Source organism: Sinohyriopsis cumingii, unplaced genomic scaffold (genome assembly GCF_028554795.1).
Source record: "Sinohyriopsis cumingii isolate HCF-2022 unplaced genomic scaffold, ASM2855479v2 utg000160l, whole genome shotgun sequence".
NCBI classification, from domain to species: domain Eukaryota; kingdom Metazoa; phylum Mollusca; class Bivalvia; order Unionida; family Unionidae; genus Sinohyriopsis; species Sinohyriopsis cumingii.
The window spans coordinates 10,100,092-10,123,303 of NW_028315873.1; the positions used below are offsets into that span (position 1 = coordinate 10,100,092).

A 23,212-nucleotide genomic window follows, 5' to 3' on the forward strand; every position below is an offset into this window, starting at 1 on the left:
TATTAAAAGGCCCATTGAAGCTGAAATTATTACATTAAATTTGATTTTTAAAAATTCATTTAAAGATATTCTGGATTACATCATTGGTATATCGGGACATTCACGACTATGAACATATCAGAACATTCAAGACTATTGGAAATCATTCAGAACATTCTATATTCCTTGACGTTGAAATGGGTAATTTATGTAGGCCGACATGGCGCTATTCCTTGACGTTGTAATAGGTACTTTATGTTGGCCGACATGGCTTTATTCCTTGAAGTTGTAATGGGTAATTTATGCAGACAGACAAGGCGATATTCCATGACGTTGTAATATGCAATTTATGTAGGCCGACATGGCGGTATTCCTTGACGATGTAATGGGTAATTTATGATTATTTGGAATTTAAATAACAATAATTTCAGAGAATTTTGAATGTTTACTTTGTATTATATGCAAATAAACTGTGGCTTTATGGTTAGAGCTTCCGCTTTGGATGCGGGAGGTCATGGATTCGAACCTCGACCGAGTCATACCAAAGACTTATAAATGGCTATTAACAGCTGCCTCGCTAGGAGCTCAGCATCAAGATGATAGTGTTAGGACTGGTTGGCCTGGTGTTAGGATAATATGACTAGGTGGGACATCATGTTACATGTCTGTGGCATGATGCCCCAGTGCTAGACATCGCTATAAACTGCCATACTTCAGATATGATAGCGCTATAACTGGAAGATTGTTTCAGCTCCGTTAAAAATCCGAATCACACATACACTAATACGCGCGCGCAACAATTACTCTAACCACGATTAGAGGTGCTCTGATAACGCTCCGGAGGCTCTACACTAAACAATAACAACGATGGCAGCAACCTAAAATGTTACGTACAAAGAGAAGTCAAATATATATTTTTTTAAATATAAGAAGCGATGACACCAATTAAACATCATCACTAGAAATCATAGATTGTTTCAGCAGTCGCCTCCAAGCTATAAAATGAATCCTTATTGTAGGATCTGATTATACTTACTGGAGACAATTTCGAAGAAAGTGAGTTTCGTACGGCACTGGAGATGTACGGTCTAGTATTTCTTATTATTTGTATACACATGAGTGAAAACCTGAGTAAAGAGGATAATACCTGTATAATGTCAGACAAGTTGGAGAAAAAAACCATGGAGACTGCTGTGAAGATTTTGCAGCAAGAGATTCGTAAGAGAAGGGGTGGATACTAGGTTAGTCCTACATGTAAGACATAGCACATTTTGATTTTGTTTAGGTAATCCCAAAACATAAATATCAGCGTCAGGTTTTACAGGTAGGACTAGATACTAGGTCTGAAAAATGTGCACAACAAAGCCTCAGAAACATGTTTAGAAACTCTGAAACATGTTATCAGTGACATGAGTGAGGCCACAGATACAAACAGTGGCAAATTAAAAAGATCATGTAGTTTGAGGTTTTTAAGAAAAAAAAATTGTGGGTGCAGAAGCACATTATGAAATGGCTAGGAGTGTGATGAATAAGAACATCAGCCAAATGTTGGGCTAGAAGAGGTGACGAGAAAGGTGACTGTTAGTGTTACAGGGAATTTAAGACATTTTTTAACCAGAAGGATGTGGACAATGACTACAGGAAACAGAAAAGGTCATTGTTGGTCACATTAGAGGAAACCCGTTCAGTATAGTTTTTTTATGATGCATGTTTTTTTTTACTTATCTGATTAATTCAATTTTTTTTGCAGAAAGTCTCTGTTCTTGCAAATCGAATCCAGAAAGCTGTGTCATATGATATACATGAGTTGTTGTTTCTGTCAGTGTGTAAAGCTTTACATTTGTAGCACAACATATTGATGGAAAAAAACTTACTTCATAATGTTCAGTTGTAAAACATTTATCACAGCCAATCTGTATCATGATTGTTTAGTATCTTCACCATTGTCTCTGAGTCAGTGATTCTGTATGTAGGATGTGCAAGTTAAATAGTAAGAACATTTTATGGTTAGGTGGTGCTCTACAGTTTCATATTTTGTATTAGAATTTTAAAGAAAAAGAATTTCCCCCGGTTTCCTCATTGGTTATACTGGCTGTTTTAAATAATACCTTGTATAACTGAAATATTGTTCAAAGTCACTATATTTTGGTGTGTAATTCATGGGTGTAATATGGGTTATTGAGTATACAGCTTGGCCTTACTGCAGATGTGCACCTTTCAAAAACTACTATCTCCGCTTGGTCATTTTTACTTCCTGGATTTCAGAGATAAATTGTAAGAAAAAGAACCGATGCATTTTTGTACATTTTATATATGTAGTAATTCTTCCATTACACTTCTAGAAGCTGGTACAGTATAGTTTAGTTGGGCAAAATTAATTTTCCCTATTTTAATAGGTGCTAAAGATAGTGTACTTTAGACTAATTCAGGCTTTTCTTTTTAACATACTGAGGGAGCGTTCATTTTATTTAGTAGTGTGCTTAGATCATGTACATTTTCCTTAAGTACAATATCCAAAGAAATGTCAGCCACATTACGTCAAAGTAGCATAGAGGTATGTCAACATTCTCTCCACTGTGCATGTTTCAAATGCAAACAACTTCACCTTACATACGTCACTCTCTCAAAAGTACATAACTGGTGAGCGCCTCCTTAATACTTAATCAGCAATTTTCAGTACGAATGTAAGTATCAGTACCACTTATGGCAGAACTAAATTGCAATTCAAGTCATTCATTTTATAGTTGACCAATAATGGACTCCATGACTGCCACACAAAGCAGATTGCAAAATCAATCTTTTTTTAATATGGAAGTTAAAAACATACCTTTAATGACAGATTTGAAAATGCACTATTGAAATCTTTATGACTGTACAGTACTACTTCATGTACTGATTAGTCATTCTCATCGATCTTCAAGGCACATTCAATTCTGAGTTACTGTAATAGCTGTACATATCCTAAAATAGGAATCTTCATCAATGTCCCAAAACCTGCCATTTTTATAAATCTTCTTGATTTCAGTTTGTCTGATACATTTCATGTCATAAAATATGTAAGACAATGTCCCCCAAGATGTATGTACAAACATATGTGAATGTATCGATGTACTTTGGGTGTTCCATGATAACATAGTTTGGGTGTTCCATGACAAAGGTGATAATATGTACCAAAATTTATGCTGCGTATTGATATGATTTTATCTATTGCAGAGGGTGATAGGGAACAGGCAGCGGATCACAAGCTAGAAATTGTAAGTGAAACAACTTAAATAATGTACATGTATAGAAGTGCAATAAGAAGACACTAATCAACATTTTTGTGGGCTTCCAGCTCTTACATTGCTGTTTAAATTTGTTTAGAAAATTTTCCGGGGAAACCCTAGTGGTGTCAAAGAAACTTTCCTTCTGTCTTTTTGGTGCGTGTTTATGTTTAAAATAAAGGAGTATTTAGTATGGTTTGCAGCTGTCACATTTGCTGATCAGTATTTTGGGAAGAAACAAAATGCCATATGTATTCCACTGTGAATGGACAAAAATCCATTTCCAGGTTTTATTGAATATTGCATTTCTTGTACAATGATATGCTTAGTATCAAATGACAACTTTTGGCCACCACTCCGGTGGCATAGTGCTGAGAGTGTCTGCCTCTGATGCGGGAGGTCATGGGTTCGATCCCCGGCCAAGTCATACCAAAGACTTACAAAAATGGTACTAACTGCTGCCTCGCTTGGTGCTCAGCATTAAGAGGTTAGTGTTAGGACTGGTCTGCCTAGTGTCAGGATAATGTGACTGGGTGGGACATCAAGCTACATGTCTGTGGCATGATGCCCCAGTGCTAGACAATGCTATAAACTGCCCCATTGCAGACATCGTAGTAATATGACTGAAAAATTGTTAAAGCTACGTTAAAAATACAAATCACATCACATCACACACAACTTTTGGCAGATAAGAGGGAGACAAACACAGTGTAAAAGAGAAAAACACTGTAAAATGTTTTTCAAACACCATTTCCTTGTTTTTTTCAGGCAATGTTAAGTGCAATTATAGCATTTTTTGAAACAGTGGAAGTTCAAATATTTTATCATAATTTTATCTTTCTTTGACTACAGGCCCTGTAAATTACAATGTTCCTTCAGTAGAAGTCTGTGCGAAGCAGCATTAATGTAGATATCACAATTTTTTGTCTCTAGCTCATTAGCCCCAAACTAACCAAAAAGACATTAAACATACTCTATAATTATAATATATAAAAAAATCTATAATATCCATTTTTGGTCCAATTTTTAAAAAAACAGCATTTTATGAACAGCTAAATAATCTTTATGAATGTGCCATATTTGGTTTTGATGTTTTAACAAATAAAAAAGCATTGGGTATGGTACCACTTTTTGACACAAAAATAATTAATTGTTAAACAGTATTAAGTTGGCATTGTCTGGAGAAAAAAAGCCATGAAAAATACAATTTCAAACATTTTCATAAAATAAACTTTTTTGCGCTTCTTTGTAATAGCATTACATGTGTGCACATTTTGACTGAGTTATTGTCAACAAAATAAATCATTGGTTCACCCTAACGGCAGATTTGTTTGTGGTGTGAAATGTTTGCACATCCATACCAGCAGTATGCAACAACAGTGCTCTTTTTGGATCTTTGACTCCTTTCCCAGTCGCATACAACTCAAATGCGTGTATCCATCTTTTTCATCTTATTGTTATGCTATCAGTTTCAGACAATCGAATGAAGCTATTGACCTAATGTCATACACTTGTGTTGCTGTCATTTTGCTGTCATTTTGAACTATGATATTTTTATATCCTCGTTGCCAAATGTAGGATCCAATAATAATATATTGGATTAATATCTTCGGATTTAACCAACATTATTTTCACCATTTAGGTCCCGCCTTTATATCCCTTATTTTCCATCTCTATTAGTACACATGTGAAACAACAAGACAGGAGGAAACTCTTGATATGTAATAGGGATATATCATTGCTTCAATATTTGTTGCACAGATGAATTATTACTGGTATTTATATGTCATCAAATTTATTCTACATATTTCAAATACAACTCTTTGGTAGATACTGCATCTGTCATGTTAAACTTGCAAATATGTCCTTCCAAATCATCAGTGGGCAACACACGTACTGTATACATACACAGGTGGCTTGTGAATGTGTCCTTCCAAATCATCAGTGGGCAACACATGCACTGTATACATACACAGGTGGCTTGCGAATGTGTCCTTCCAAATCATCAGTGGGCAACACATTTACTGTATATATACACGGGTGGCTGACACAAGTTTAATGTTGAAAAAGAGCTATAACCTGAAGGAAAAAATTCATACCGAGTGACAAAATTACCTCAGATTAACCCCATGACCCGTTCTGACATAGGACTCTGTCTCTCATTATATTGCTGAAATATAATATATTTAGAGCCAACACATTCCTCGCTGAAATAGAGTAGACATGAGCTTTTGTATTCAGCTTACACAAACTATTTTGGTAGTGATTAAGTTGCTACATGAAAACTTCTTTAACAAATCAATAAAGATTCTTCAATTTAATTTTGCAAATAAATATCTTGCTAATTATAAATCTTTAATAAAATATACGTTCAAAAATTAACAAGGAAAGAGGAAAGATTGGGTAAGAAATGTTACCCTAGTGTTGTTATAAAATATCTATGACATGATGAATCATTGTTGTGCAGCTATGCATGTAAGGACAAAATGTATTTCCAGTTTGCTGACTGTATGTTTCTCATTGCTGACCCCATCACTTTTTTCCACCCATGTTAAAAAATGAAATTAAAAAATCTCATTAAATATGTTTTAAAAAATGACCTGTCTACTCCAACAAACACAGTGCAATAGGAATGACCTGGCTACCCCATTAAACCCAGTGTAATAGGAATGATCTACCTACCCCAATAAATCCAGTGCAATAGGAATGACCTGCCTACCCCATTAAACCCAGTGTAATATGAATGATGTACCTACCCCAATAAATCCAGTGCAATAGGAATGACCTGTCTACTCCAATAAACCCAGTGCAGTAGGAATGACCTGCCTACCCCAATAAACCTAGTGCAATAGGAATGACCTGTCTACTCCAATAAACCCAGTGCAATAGGAATGACCTGCCTACCCCAATAAACCCAGTGCAATAGGAATGACCTGCCTACCCCAATAAACCCAGTGCAATAGGAATGACCTGCCTACCCCAATAAACCCAGTGCAATATTAATGACCTGTCTACTCCAATAAACCCAGTGTAATAGGAATGACCTGCCTACCCCAATAAACCCAGTGCAATAGGAATGACCTGCCTACCCCAATAAACCCAGTGTAATAGAAATGACCTGATTACCCCATTAAACCCAGTGTAATAGGAATGACCTGCCTACCCTAATAAACCCAGTGCAATAGGAATGACCTGCCTACCCCAGTAAACCCAATGCAATAGGAATGACCTGCCTACCCCAATAAACCCAGTGTAATAGAAATGACCCGCCTACCCCAATAAACCCAGTGTAATAGGAATGACCTGCCTACCCCAATAAACCTAGTGCAATAGGAATGACCTGCCTACCCCAATAAACCCAGTGTAATAGGAATGACCTGCCTACCCCAATAAACCCAGTGCGATAGGAAACACAGTTTTATTGTATCCTGATCAGTCTCACGGTATTTGATGGTCTGTTTTTTTATCATTGGAAGATTTCGATCCTACCTGGATGCATTTAGTTTTATAGTTGTTTTGCATGACCAGCAGAAATGGCTGCCTCTGATGCCATGATACTGAATTTTTTGAATATTTATTGTCACATCAAAACTTGTAAGGTTATACCTTGTCATTGTAATGAAAGGGGGAAAAAATGGGTTACACGACAGCAGCCAACTTGAGCTGCTTTAGACACTTTTGACCATTTGCCTCGAAAGTGTCACATGCTTATACTGAAAGCCTCAGATCTGTAGGGATATGCAGTTATAAACGTCTATTTGTATGCATAAGTAATTGAACAGCATGTTTTTGTTGTAGGGTTTAATGCCATTTTTCAGCACACGATAGGCTATACATGACAGCCAGTATTAATGGTGGAGGAAGAAATTGGGGTAAAACCCCAGAAAGAACCACCGACCCATGAGAAGCTGCTGGCATGCTTTCTCACATACCCACATAGGCTGAATCCAAGACTCGAACCCAGAACAGTATGTACTTTCACTACATAGAAATTAAAAAGTTTTGGAATGTATTAGAATTTGACCCTTTTATTTGCAGAAGATAAATATAACTCTCGTTGTTATAGCTTAAGACAATTGGTTCTTTAAGTTCATCTGTCTGTCTGTGTGTGGTTTGTATACTGAGCAGATTTAAAGCCATAACTTTATTAGATATTCAATTAATTATATCAATTTGTTTCAAATTCTGAATAGTTTTTAACATCTTCGAATTTGACAACTCTTTCAAAAAATGCAGTGAGGGATGGTTTTACACATGCATTTGTAATTCTTTCTCAAATAATAATTTATTTTGCATATTACAGGTAACAAAAGTACTGGGAGAAATAGGATTCATTAAGTTCTTCCAATCGGAACAACTGTGTAATTAAAGCTATGAATGTACGCTGATATATGTCAATGCCCAGTTCACATGAGGATCATTTGACTGGAGAGGTAATCTATTCTAGGTGCAGTAGATTTAAGTAACATTTGATTGCAGGTTTTAAAGATGGTGTTGAGAAGAACTGTATGTGTTTGACCTGGCTTAAATTTAACCTCATATCAACACTGGTACTCATATCAACACTGGTACTCATATCAACACTGGTACTCATATCTACACAGGTACTCATGTCAACACATTTACTCATATCTACACTGGTACTCATATCTACACTGGTACTCATATCTACACAGGTACTCCTGCCAACACTGGTACTCATATCCACACTGGAACTCATATCTACACTGGTACTCATATCTGCATCAGATAACTGCCGGTATTTGTTAGAAGATACATCTTTCTTTGAGCATCTTTCAGTTTCAACATTAAAAAATCAACCTATATTTCAAACATTTTGAGTACAGGCAAAGACCGGTCAGGTGGCCACATATAGCCCACTTTCAACACTGATTTGCATCACATTACATATGGGCCACTTTTAACACTACTGATTTGCATCACTTTACATATGGGCCACTTTTAACACTACTGATTTGCATCACATTACATATGGGCCACTTTTAACACTACTGATTTGCATCACTTTGCATATGGGCAACTTTTAATACTACTAATTTACATCACTTTACATATGGGCCATTTTTAACACTACTGATTTGCATCACATTACATATGGGCCAGTTTTAACACTATTGATTTGTATCACTTTATATATGGGCCACTTTTAACACTACTGATTTGCATGACTTTACATATGGCCACTTTTAACTACTGATTTGCATCACTTTACATATGGGCCATGTTTAACACTATTGATTTGCATCACTTTACATTGATTTGCATCACTTTATATATGGGCCACTTTTAGCACTACTGATTTGAATCACTTTACATATGGGCCATTTTTAACACTACTGATTTGCATCACTTTACATATGGGCCACTTTTAACACTACTGATTTGCATCACTTTACCTATGGGCCACTTTTAACACCACTGATTTGCATCACTTTACATATGGGCCACTTTTAACACCACTGTTTTGCATCACTTTACATATGGGTCACTTTCAACACCACTGATTTACATCACTTTATATATAGGCCACCTTTAACACCACCAATTTGCATCACTTTACATATGGGCCACTTTTAAGACTACTGATTTGCATCACTTTACATATGGGCCACTTTTAACACCACTGTTTTGCATCACTTCACATATGGGCCACTTTTAGCACCACTGATTTGCATCACTTTACATATGGGACACTTTTAACACTACTGCTTTGCACCACTTTACATATGGACCACTTTTTACACCACTGATTTGCATCACTTTACATATGGGCCATGTTTAACAGTACTGATTTGCATCACATTACATATGGGGGACTTTTAACATCACTGATTTGCATCACTTTAGATATGGGCAACTTTTAACACTACCAAGTTGCATCACTTTACATATGGGCTACTTTTGACACCATTGATATGCATCACTTTACATATGGGCCACGTTTAACACCACTGATTTGCATCACATTACATTTGTGCCATTTTTAACACTACTGATTTGCATCACATTACATATGGGCCACTTTTAACACCACTGATTTACATCACTTTACATAAGGGCCACTTTTAATATATGGGCCACTTTTAACACTACTGGGTTGCGTCATTTTACATATGGGGCACTTTTAACACCACTGATTTGCATCACTTTCCATATGGGCCATGTTTAACACCACTGATTTGCATCAGTTTACATATGGGCCACTTTTAACACCACTGATTTGCATCACTTTACATATGGGCCACTTTTAACACTACTGATTTGCATCACATTACATTTGGGCCATTTTTAGCACTACTGATTTACATCACTTTACATATGGGCCACTTTTAACACCACTGTTTTGCATCACTTTACATATTGGCCACTTTTAGCACCACTGATTTGCATCACTTTACATATGGGCCAGATTTAACACTCCTGATTTGTATAACTTTACATATGGGCCACTTTTGACACCACTGATTTGCATGACTTTACATATGGGCCACTTGTAACACTACTGATTTGCATCACATTACGTATGGGCCACTTTTAACACTACTGATTTGCATCACATTTGGGCCATATTTAACACTACTGATTTGCATCACTTTACATATGGGCCACTTTTAACACCACTGTTTTGCATCACTTTACATATGGGCCACTTTTAACACCACTGACTTACATCACTTTACATATGGGCCACTTTTAACACGACTGTTTTGCATCACTTTACATATGGGCCACTTATAACACCACTGATTTACATCACTTTACCTATGGGCCACTTTTAACAATACTGATTTGCATCACTTTACCTATGGGTCACTTTTAACACTACCGAGTTGCATCATTTTACATATGGGCCACTTTTAACATTCCTGAGTTGCATCACTTTACATATGAGCTACTTTTAACGCCACTGATTTGCATCACTTTACATATGGGCCACTTTTAACACCACTGATTTGCATCACATTACATATGGCCACTTTTAACATTACTGATTTGCATCACATTACATTTGGGCCATTTTGCATCACTTTACATATGGGCCACTTTTAACACTACTGGTTTGCATCACTTTACATATGGGCCATTTTTAACACTACTGATTTGCATCACTTTACATATGGGCCATTTTTAACACTACTGGTTTGCATCACTTAACATATGGGCCATTTTTAACACTACTGGTTTGCATCACTTTACATATGGGCCATTTTTAACACTACTGTTTTGCATCACTTTACAAATGGGCCATTTTTAACACTACTGATTTGCATCACTTTACATATGGGCCATTTTTAACATTTTAATTGTGTTTATTGCTGCACATTTTTACATGAACATTTGACCAGTCTTAGCCTATGTTCAAAACACAGGTGCTACTGCTTGAATATCATTAAGAATGCTCTTTCAATCTGGCATTTATTAAACAGAAAGAACAATGTTGAAAATTAAAATGGTCGTGTGAGAAAAAATGTATCAAACATTAACTTCAGTTTTGTCATGTAGAACTTCTCACCAGTATTGAAATGTTTTCACATGTTTACTGGACCAACTGGAAACAAATCATTTGAAAACTTTCTTAAGAACCTCCAGAGGGATTTCATAGAGGGTGGACAGTATAAATTCAATAAAAATATAGCAAATAAAAGTGCCTGAAAGAATTAACAAGCATACAAATTCATTCATTCCTTGATGCATTTTTGAAAATTCAAAGAATTTTAATCGCTTATGAAACAGCAGTTATTAATATTTAGAAGTATTTGTAAAATTAATGCTCTGTATATATTTTGATTAGTTTTATAAATATTTGTTGCATCTGAGTATTTTCTCCTTTAATGTCCCACACTTTAGATTAATTATTAAGTTACCTCCTCTAAAATATTCTGTTCAAATTGTTAGCATCCATTTCAATATAAGCCTTTTTCCAGCTTTACCTTAAATATACCAGTATAGGAATTCTTTTCACAAAACAAATCAGTGTTTACACATAGGTTCTCCTATGATAAATAAACACATTATAGGTATCATACCAACTGGAACCTTGCAGTGCAATTCGCTACGCATGTATATGTGAGCAAAACAATGACAGCAGTACATGTTGGCTTCTAGACGTTGAGTGATGTTTTGATTTTTGGCTTATGTGGATCCTACCAACTAATGATAACTAAAGTGGATAAATGTAAACGTGAACTCAGAAGGAATACGAGATTAGTGGTATTAAACAGAGCCATTCTCCACATTTATTGTAATGCACTGAGGGCATAAATGCACAGAATACAATAATAAACACGTTGTAAATTTACTTTAGTATGTCTATTTATCTAATCATTGGTGACTAAGAAAGTCACAAATAACAAGAACAATTAGTTGTTTGCATTACTGGTTGTGGATGGAATGGTCTGTTGTACGTATGTCATTCATCATCTGTGACCACATCATCCATCCATGTGTTACCACCAGTTTGTTATCACTTTTCATCATAAACTACTTGGAGGATTGCTATACAACTTTACACACATATTCATCCCATGGTCTACTTGGTCCTAAATGAAAATGGTGCTGTTCTAAATCCAGTATGGTTGCCAGGCTGGCCATCTTAAAAATGCTGTTATCACTGCTCGTGAATGGATGGTCCTGTCAATACTGGGTGTGGCTAATAGTCTTTGCTTGTTGCCTATTTGGTTCAAATGAAAATGATGCTGATCTGGTATTAAATATGGCTGCAACAGTAGCCATATTGAAAAAACTTGTTATTGTTTATCCTCCTGAATGAAAAGTAATACCAGAAGATCTCTTATGATGTATTGTTGATCCAAAATGAAAATGATGTTCAATATGTCCACCACAGCAATCATCTTGAAAATATTGTTATCACTACTCCTCTTGAATGGTCATATGAAAGTGTGGTGATTACTAATTAACTTTCTATGATGTCTATTTGATCTAAAGGGTGCCATTCAGACACTGAATATGGCTGCCACCATGACCATCTTGTAAATCTCACCACTGTTTCTCTTTCTATTTGCATTGGGTTCTCACAGAAAGATGTCTTATGATGTCTAGTTGGCTGTAAATGAAAATGGTGTCCACCATCACAGATAATTTGAAAATATTATGGTTGAAGAATTTCAAAAGATAGTTTCAATGCTAGCAGTTAAAAATAAGAAATGGTCATATTTTGAATTCCTGGAAATTCTTTTCATCTTGTTCTATATTTTATTTAGTTTAATATAATCTATGATGGATCTATGCACTGATGCAAGGGACCATTGTTTTGAAAATATGGACTAATATGGAAACATGGGATAACATGGAAACATGAGATAATATGGAAACATAGGCTAACTGTATTAATCAGTTTTTCAAATGCTCTCATGATAATCTAATATCCACCTTATTTATTTTGATGTGTATAATGATTAAAACTGGCTGGTGAAACATAATAAGTTATCATGATTTACTTTATGTATTTGGGCTACAGTGCTAAATCTGGCAATAATGCTGTCCATGAAGTGAAATCCAAAGCAGATTTTATATGCGTACAGCCACCTCAAAAATTGCCAGGTAACATATGACAACAACTTCAAACCTAAATTCACTCTAGGAAGATGCTTTTGATTAGCATACAGTTTATTAATATTTCAGTACAATGGAAATTTAGAAACGAAAACAAGTGAAGAGAATATGTAAAGAAAATAATTTCATAATGTTATTAGGTTTATAAAGTTTATGTAAGAAGAGAGATATTAACTTTTTAAAAAAACAACTAAGCAATGAAACAAATATAGAAGATTTAATATATTCCTTAAAATATAAACGAGAGAAAAAAATAAAAGTGTCTTAATTATATTTGCTTTTGTCCCAAAACTTCCACACTTTTGTCTCTGGGATTGATGCATGTCAATATCTTCTTATATGTATGAAATACACCTTATTAAAGTTTAAATGGTAGATTATTTTCAGATTCTGTCGGGGAAATGTTTTTAAATTCAGTCTCTGCATGTGATAATTCTTGTAGACTCAGGATGGGATATATAACATCAGTTTTTTTTTGCAGCATTGTCTTGCAGAGATGCTGAGACAAACATATGGAAGAAGAAGCATGTCTACAGTCTTTCCTTAATGATGAAGAGCCTTTCAACATAGAGGCATCTCATCAGTGCAGTGATGGTGTGTGTGAATGCGGACCAATTCAATCTGTACCATCAACACCACTAGGTAGTACTGCAGAGGATGGGAATTGATTTTGACATGCTGAATTTCAAAGCAGCATGCTGCAGTTACAAATATGATATTGAATCCATGACAGGTACGGGTTTATGTGTATAATTCAACCTCCTCACTCATATCTATGCTCATATCCATACAGAAATGCTCATTTGGATGGGTGGTAGTGAATGGATGGATGGATCAATGTATGGATGTGTTTGGTAATGGAGAACGAAAGTGTGTGGTCTTTATTTTGTTTCATTATGCTTGTACGACATCTTTATAATTATTTGTTAATTTATTAAATTTACTTTCCGTGCCCATGTTCCATCTGCATGCTCATGAGCATAGGTTTCTTGTCACTGCTTTTTCTTATCTACCTGGATGATTGCCGTGAAAATATTTATTTTAATCACATTCATGTATTTCTAGTTTTGAGAAGACTATTCACTCTTTCCATAGGTTTCATTGGGTGACTAGCTATCATAGATGCATGTAATAAGCATTGTGCCAGCTATGATGTTTCCCACTGGATTGATTTTTTTTTATAGTGTTTTAGGGACTTTTTCTGTAATTTTTCAGATTGAATAAGATTGTGTTATTTGTTTGCAGTTCCCTGGCACATGCACCATGTACTAATAGGAGTGGTCTCCCTTCCACTGAATGTCCATTCGGTCTTTCTAGGGATCACTCACCAGTTATGTACTTTTGAGAGAGTGACGTATGTAATGTGAAGTTGTTTGCATTTGAAACATGCACAGTGGAGAGAATGTTGACATACCTCTATACTACTTTGATGTAATGTGGATGATATTTCTTTGGATATTGTACTTTTGGAAATTGTACTTCTGGAAATTGTACTTGATCTGAGCATACTGGTTTATAAAAGAACTGCTCCCTTGTGTTAAAAATTCAGCCTGAATTAGTCTAAAGTACACTAACTTTAGCACCTATTAAAATAGGGAAAATGAATTTTGCCCCACTTGACAATACCAGCTTCTGAAAGTGCAATGGATGAATTACTACATATATAAAATGTAAAAGAAAGTTATCTTCTCTTTCTTTTACAGTGTACATCTGAAGTCTGGGAAGTGAAAATGACCAAGCGGAGTTAGCAGTTTTTGAAAGGTGCACATCTGGAGTAAGGCCAAGCTGTACACTCTATAACCCATATTACACCCATCAATCATACACCAAAATAAAGGGCATTAAAGGTTCTATGAACAGTACCTAAGATATACAAGGTCTTTTTTTAAATAGCAAGTATAATCAGTGAGAAAACCCGGGGGAATTCTTTCTCTTTAAAATTCTAACCTGTTGCAAAATACGAAACTGTAAAGCGCCACTGTACTAGTCAGATCTCCCATTGCCTGGCAGAGTTATGTGCCTTGAAAGAGCCTGTATCATATATCAAAGTCATTCCAGTGTATGCACTCTAGTAGTTTGATGATAAGTACTATTAGAGTTCTTGGTGGAAAATGTAGCAAGCTAGTGTTTCGCTGATATGCTAAGTTAGTTCCTAGGTCTGTGTATTGTTTTGTGTGCTCCAGTTGATAAGTGTTTTATAGCATGCATTCTTGCCTCAGTTTCTTGGATATTTGAAATGTTTAGGTAAAGAGATACCAATGATTATGTTGTTTGCTGCCACATATTTCTGCCTTCATTAAGTTTTGTACAGCATCATAGTTTCATGTGCAGTGTTTCAAGAAGAGTACTCTTATACCTTTCTGTCATGTTTTGATTATTTATGAGGGTCAGGGAATGCTGATCCTGTCCACCAACTGTTATGATTTCCTCTCTGAGAGACACCAGAATCTCACTGACATTTCACTGCCGTTCCCTATATAACATCACAGAGTAACATGCAGTACATAATAAAGATGAGAATTGGTATGGTATTGCATTACCACCTATGCCTTCCATCATTTATTTGAAGCATACCATTGCATGGCAGTGAAAGCATATTTCTTTAGCCATTGCATTCATTAATTGAAGTCACTAATTGCATTCACTAATTGAATTCACTAATTGCATTCACTAATTGAAGTCACCAATTCTGGATTTGGTTTGGTGTTTTGTAGCACAGCAACACATTTAGGAATTGAAGTAAAGTGCCCAAGGAAATGTCGCTGTCTTTAACTTGGGTTGTCTGATGGTAGCCTTTGAACCTGCGCCCATTCAGTCATGAGTCCAGTAAGCTATGCACTGTACCACTGCATTGGTCACCTTTTACAATATGTAAGATATGACACATACAAATATTAATGTGGCAAACGATTTGCTATCCAGTCAACATGGTTTTCCTTTTAACCACTCAAAAGTCCAGCATAATTTGTTATATACTGAAAGTCTCATGGTGTAATTAGTTTCACAGGCTCTAAGCTTTGTCCAGGTTTATTTTTATGTTTTAAGTGCATAGCATTGTATCTTGCATCCACTGTGATGTTTGTTTTGATAGGATCTTCCACACCAAACATTTCATCAACTTATTTGACCAATTTTACCTTTTATGCCATTTCTGTATTTTTTGGTCTATAGTAGCTAGTCTGTGTTGGAAGCCCATTGAATACATGTTCTGCTAGGTGGTGTAATGCCTCTAGCTGCAAGAAGGTACACGTATCTAGTCCGTGTGTTGCCAGTAGAGGTCCATTAGTCCAGTTTGAAACATCATATTACAGCAGCTGGACTTTTGTCCCCATTTTTTATTTCTACAGTTTTACTTGAGTTTTCAGTTTTAACTCCTCATATAACTTTTACACTAGTGACTTAAAACTGTAGTCATTACACAGCATCGTATACATACAGGCAAGTCCTCATTGTATACATTCAGGCAAGTCCTCATTGTATGCATCCAGGCATATACATCCCAGGCAAGTCCTCATTGTATACATGCAGGCAAGTCCTCATTGTATACATTTGGGCAAGTCCTTATTGTATACATCCAGGGTAGTCCCCATTGTATACATTCAGGCAAGGACCGCTCCGGTAGCCTAGTGGTTAGAGTCTGCCTCAGATGCAGTAGGTCGTGGGTTTGATCCCCGGCCGAGTGATACCAAAGACTTACAAAAATGGTACTAATAGCTGCCTTGCTTGGCACTCAGCATGAAGAGGTTAGTGTTCTGACAGGTTGGCCTGGTGTCAGGATAATGTAACTGGGTGGGACATCATGCTACATGTCTGCGGCATGATGCCCCAGTGCTAGACATCACTATTAACTGCCACACTGCAGACATCTTAGCGATATGACTGAAAAATTGTTAAAGCTACGTTAAAAATCCAGCTCACACACACACACACACACATCCAGGCAAGTCCTCATTGTATACATTTCACACACACACACACACAGATACACATCCAGGCAAGTCCTCATTGTATACATTCAGGGAGGTCCTTATTGTGTACACCCAGGCAAGTCCTCACTGTATACTTCCAGTATGACCTCATTGTATACACCAGGGCAGGTCCTCAATCTAAACTTCCATTTTTATTTTTACGTTTTTACTTGAGTTTTTAGTTTTATCTCCTCATATAGCTTATACATTAGTGACTTAAAACTAGTCATTACACAGCATTGTATACATCCAGGCAAGACCTCTTTGTATATATTCAGGCAAGTCCTCATTATATATATCCAGGCAAGTCCTTCTTGTATACATCCAGGCAGGTCCACATTTTTTCCACTTGTGATTTGAAAATCAGGACTATCACAAGTGTTGGCTCAATTGCTGTGATAATGGATGAAATCATTCGATGTTTCATCATTTTTATTAGGACAGATTGTGTGTGTCCAATCATCAGACAAAATACAGACTTACAGCATAAAAGCAAAAACTATGGAAAAATGATCATTGCTGAAAAATCTGGATAATTTGTTCATCTGTGTCTAATTTTTATCCGGGTTCACATTAGAATTAGTGAAAATAGTCAGGGAACCAGACTAACTTTACAGCAGCATCTCAAATGCTTTAAACTGCACCTGTTAGTTTATGCGAAGCGTCTTCATGATGAAACTGTTATTTTTTATTTTTTTTAAATGACATCCAGCAAGCAAGGCATCGGACACACAGTAATAATGATATGGAAAAATGGGAACCAGCCTGGAAATTTGTGAAAATAAAATATACTATATATGGGTCTGGCTGACCAGGATTGTTTAACAATGTAAGTTATGTTTTATGAAAAAGAATCTTTTGAGAGCTTATCCTAGTTGTGAGTGAAAAAATAGAGACATTGTTTTATTGATGGAATTTCAGTCCTTTAACAGTCTTGAGTTTGGAACACACATTACTAAAATTAGCACGTGACTCATTGGTGGAGAATTGAAAGCACGTTTCAAACGCATACAGGTCCAGAAAATGCCACGGCTCATATCCTTTCCTTTGCACGGAAGCTGACATCCAGGTGTCAGCTATACTGGTACATATAGGTTTGATCATGAGTATTCAGAAATTTTAAGTTATTGAACTTTTAATATCATGGTGTTTGCATAAGTTTACTATGAGAACTGAATTAGTACCGTGAGTCCAATAAGATGAAAGGAAAAACAAGCCTCTTGAAAAGCGTTAACAATCAACACAGAAGAATAAAAAAGAGTATTCAGATTCTTGTGAATAAAAGCTGGAAGGTACACAATTACGTTTATTGGACATCACATGCCAATTTGAGTGTGACTCATGGCGTGAGATATGATTGCCGTTATCATGTGAAATGGATACAGAATTTTCAAGAATTACATCAAGTTTACCTGCGATGTTGTAGCCTCAACTTGATTTGTTGTGGTTGAGGTTACAAACTGATCACATATCATGTAATGGAGCAAAAAAAAAGTCATCACTAAAGTCAGAAAAACAAATAGTTTAGAAATCTACTACATAATTATGTTTAATCATGTTGTGAAAGAAGTTTGTCTAATTCTGAATTTAGTAAGCCCTTACACGATAAAATAAATTGGCATGGTTACACTAACCTCACCATGTCCACCATGACAGATAACACAAGACTCTTCCTGTGCCCCCATTTCTAAATAATGCTTGCCAGACCATATTTGGATATTCTACGCTGTGTTATTAATTGTTGAATGACATAATGCGCGAAGACGGAGAATGGATACTTGCATTAATTGCAAAAACCAGTTTGTATTGGAAAAAGGCAAAGTCAGTGACTTTCCAAGTCCAGTGGGTAGCAGGAGAAATACATCCTTTTTATCAATCAAGTAGTGAATAATGGCTTGGTGGAATAGGCAGGTACGTAGCTAGACCACATTTCGTCATATGCAAGTATAGAATGATGAAGACATTTCCCTCGTCACATGGAGACAAGAGGTGGAGTGTGTTACCCCTCCTGCTAGTGGGGATTTGTGGGGCCTCCCTTAAGAAAATTTTGAGATAAACAGTTGAAAATTATTGCAATACTAACAAATCATTAAAATAATTGGTTTAAAATGCATATTTTGTCTTGTCAAATTTTCATGTGCAGCTGCATTATCTTCATGTTGGTAGCTATGTGCCTGATGGCCTATGATATGCCAAGAAATTGAGTTAAACCCAAAACAACATTACTTGTAAGTCAGTACCCACAAATGTAGTACATATCTATTTTCAGAGTATAGTTTTATCTCTCCTTCTGGTGGCAATCTTTGGTTTAGATTTAGGCATGCTTGGTTTTGATTATAAAGGAAATTCTTTCTTCCTTAGAACACATTTTAATTGTGTATCTTAGTAACAGTACAGAGTGCTTGATCAGGAATAATCAGGCATTGATTTCAGCCCAGACATGTCTTTGTTGGCTTAGATTTACCTTGGAAGATTGTTTTGATTTATATAAAATATATTGGATGCGGGAGAAATCAGGGATGAAAAAATGGAGGGAAAAAATAATGGTATACAGAGTCCAGGAAATGATACCCAGATTATAAAGAAAAAAAGATAAATCTCTGCATTTTGCTATACCACCACTTTTCTTCTTATTTTTAGCATATTTCTTTATTTCCATCTCCAAAATTGTTTGATGTTTTTAATTTTTTATCTATCACGATTTAAGTAACTAATGCATTCACATGTGGTACAGAAAAACAAATCAAAGCATTGCAGATGGAAGCAACAAGTAAATATTTCTTTTGTTGATATTGTTTTCTTCAGATACAATTTTTTAATTTATTCTTTTATTCAGACTTTTCAATGTCTAAAATAGAGTGACCACAAAGAAAAGGAACAAAATATTCAATCTTATACAGGAAATAACTCATACATTTTCACGTGTGTATTCCCATGAAATTCATCCAAGCCAGACCTGACAAATTATGCCATGTAGTCTGTGAGTAGAAGTAATAGTAAAAGATTTCTTGGTTGATAAACTGTTTTATTCACCAAACTGACTGTACTGCTTGCACATAAGGTACGAAATAAAACTTGTTGATATTTTGTGTGTGTATATATATATATATATATATATATATATATAATTGTCTACATATACATGTACACGCATGTTTTAGAATGATAAAATATATATCAGCAGATAGGTTCATGTAATTTTATGTTTGAAACATGCATGCATATAAAGACAGATTCATGTAATTTTATAACATTTGAAAAATATTCATGTATATATAGACAAATTTATTTAACAATAATGACACAATAGCACTGTGATCTCATTGAAAAATACTCATAAAACTAACCTAATTCGACTTCAAAAACAGACTTAAAGACTTGTACATATACATGCATATGTTTCATTCTTAAATTATGAGCAGCCATAGATGTTTCAACTCTTTGACATACCACAAAATCCAAGCATTTGATTGGTTAGCATCACATTAATGTTATATATTCAACCCCTATTGTGATGAGCCTGGTTTACATATTCCAACTATTAGATGAAAGCTGGATTCCCATGCAACAGCCCTTGGTTGTACATCACAAGCCTGGGCTTTTAGCACTTATGATAATGTTGTTGTTGTTGTTGTAGGGTTTAACACCATTTTTCAGCACACGATAGTCTATACATGGCGGCCAGCATTAATGGTAGAGTAAGAACCCAGGAAAACCCCAGAAAGAACCACCGACCCACGAGAAGCTACTGGCAAGCTTTCTCACATACCCACATTAGCCTAACCTGAGACTCAAGCCCATGCAGACAGAGGTGAGATGGCAGTGATCCGCAACGGAGAGTGCTTTAAACCACTCAACCACTCGGGGCCCCCTTTAGATAATGAAGGAATTTGGGCATCAAAAGGTCAAGGATCAATGTCAGTGGGATTGAAAGAAGGATAATGGCTTCTGAAGAAATAATAGTTATCTGCATAAATTAATATGAAACAAAGGGCAGACTTGGAAATCAGGTCTATCACAGGTCTTGTCCTGATTACCAGGATACTTTTAATATTAAACATTTCAGTATTTTTATCAGTACAGATTACACATGTCCATCATGCTGATTCACTTTTGTCTCTTTCAGTTGTTTTCACTCTTGGCTTGGATGATTTGCTGCAGAATTATATTAGACCCAGAAATGCCCATACTGTCAGATCCCCTTCTGTCAGATTCATCACTGTCATGAGAGAGAACTTCTCTGCATCTGTTATTGGAGCACATACCACAATGGAACTTAAATTAGATTCATCAGTTAGACATATGATTTCTTTGTTATGTGGAATATTTCCTGGTTTTAATTTTAAAAAAATTTATAGAGTAGCCTTTCATAGTTTGAATCAATATATAACTGCATGCATGAAAAGATAAATGATGATCCTCAATCCCATATATAACTGACAACAACTGTGCTACCCTGTAATTAAAGACTTTCACCAACTCTCAGATACTGTTGGAGGTCTGACATCTGATATCTCCTATCTTTTATGGATGAAAATTACATCACTATCGAAGCTCCTTTTAACATTTTGCATTACCAATTGTATTTAAAATTGCTTATGCAAAGAGAGTTTAACAGTTAAATCTAAATTTTAGATTGTTATTACTGCTAAAAGCTAATTATACATAACATTAACATACACTTGTATAATACACTCATAGTTGATTTATATGTACTGGAGATCTCTATATAAAATGGAGAAAGAAGAACAAGTTTTAAAAAACTTCTTCTTTCCTGTCTTAGATTTGTTTTAGCAGTATTTTTAATCAATATCTAATTTATAAAATTTACAATGTCAATATATCAAAGAGTTTTATCAAACAATGTAGCTTGTGTTTGCTTCATTTTTGCTGGAGTTGTCGTCAGCAAAGTACCATGTTGTAAGTATGCTGGTTAATATTTACAAGTCTCTAATTAAAGTTTATTGTTGTCATGGGATTTAAAATAGGCATCTCAAATGAAGCAACTAATGGAGTTGAAAGTGCCCATTTTATATAAAGAATTTTGCTTTCAGATTTTAAAGATTGTAGTCTTTTTGCATTTATCTTTGTATTGTATGCCAGTGGGTGGCTACTTACACTTTGTATTGTATGCCAGTGGGTGGATACTTACACTTAAGACGCACTGTATATCTTTGTATTATATGCCGGTGGGTGGATACTTACACTTAATTGACACTGTATATCTTTGTATTGTATGCAGGTGGGTGGATACTTACACTTAACTGTATATCTTTGTACTGTGTGCCGGTTGGTGGATACTTACACTTAATTGGCACTGTGCTTGTGTGCCAGCATGGGATGACTCACTGTCTTGCCATTATTTTGGCCTAGTTTTTAGTATTCTGAGACAAAAATATAAAAAAATGTGTCATTTCGAGTTGGTTATAACATGGGAAAACTGAAGCTATTGAAAAATGTACTTCTGTGCTGTAAGATGGGTACTAGAAACCTAGATTATAATTTAGTGTAAATATAATATATATTGTAAGTATAAGGCCACCATAGCCATATGGTTTTCAGACTAATGATAGTGGATGTTGGTTTACGTCAGGCTTTTTGAAGATACTTGGAAACTTTGTAAAAACAATTAATATGTTCAGAAATCTTTGCAATTTTCCTTTGGGAACTGAATATTTCAGTATGTAAGGGAAATAACTCTCACATGCCTAAACAACTTGTTATTTTTCTAACGATTTTAATTCTCTGTAAGATTGAAAAAAGTCATTATTTCACATTTTATATTAAGATATGTGTTAAGCTTTTTCCCTTAACACTTTGTGAAATATATTGTTGAGGTTTGAATTTTTGTTTCTTCAAAAAGCTTTGTATTCTTTTAAGATATTTTGTGGATGTTTTCATGGTATCCGTTTGAGGGTAAGATGTCAGTGAATATGTACCAAAAAGGTCATGCTTGTGTCTCTACTTCTATTGTAGATAATAGCGATTTATGATTTATATTTTTAAAAATTCTGTATTTATATTTCTGTGTTGAATAATATTGTTAAGAAGTTTATAATAAAGTTGTTCATGTTGTCATTTGTTGTAACAGTTATTAACATAGAATATCCTTGGTATTTGTTCTCCTTTGTATCCTTAGTATTTGTTCTCCTTCTGAAAATGAAAAAGAAAATTCAATGAAGATACAGATGTGATTTCGGTGTAGAGAAATTTGTCATAAAACAGAAACAATGGAACAAACCCCTCCAACAGAGAACTTAACTAGACAATTTGGGGTAATAAATATTAATCCAGACTTGAAAATCTAATTATTAATGATATTTGCTTTGTTGATTGGTTAATATCTCATTAACTAGAAAAGTGATCAACTTTATCACTCACCTATCTCTCACAATAATATTCTTATCA

General features: G+C 35.2%; 1 protein-coding gene and 1 long non-coding RNA gene across 2 annotated transcripts in view; one reads left to right on the forward strand and one right to left on the reverse strand.

Moving 5' to 3' along the window:
- The window catches only part of LOC149774758 (uncharacterized), a 46,887-nt gene that overhangs the window by 16,855 nt on the left and 6,820 nt on the right, over positions 1–23,212 (reverse strand). Inside the window, exon 2 of the mRNA XM_089945000.1 lies at positions 20,995–21,079. Within this exon, the coding sequence (XP_089801126.1) occupies positions 20,995–21,079 (85 nt within the window). The remainder of the gene's footprint in view (positions 1–20,994; positions 21,080–23,212) is intronic.
- Positions 839–22,882, forward strand: LOC149774760 (uncharacterized). The gene is made up of 6 exons (XR_016416752.1): positions 839–1,220; positions 3,193–3,233; positions 7,546–7,675; positions 13,318–13,569; positions 14,540–14,610; positions 20,931–22,882. It is a non-coding gene; the product is annotated as an uncharacterized LOC149774760 (long non-coding RNA).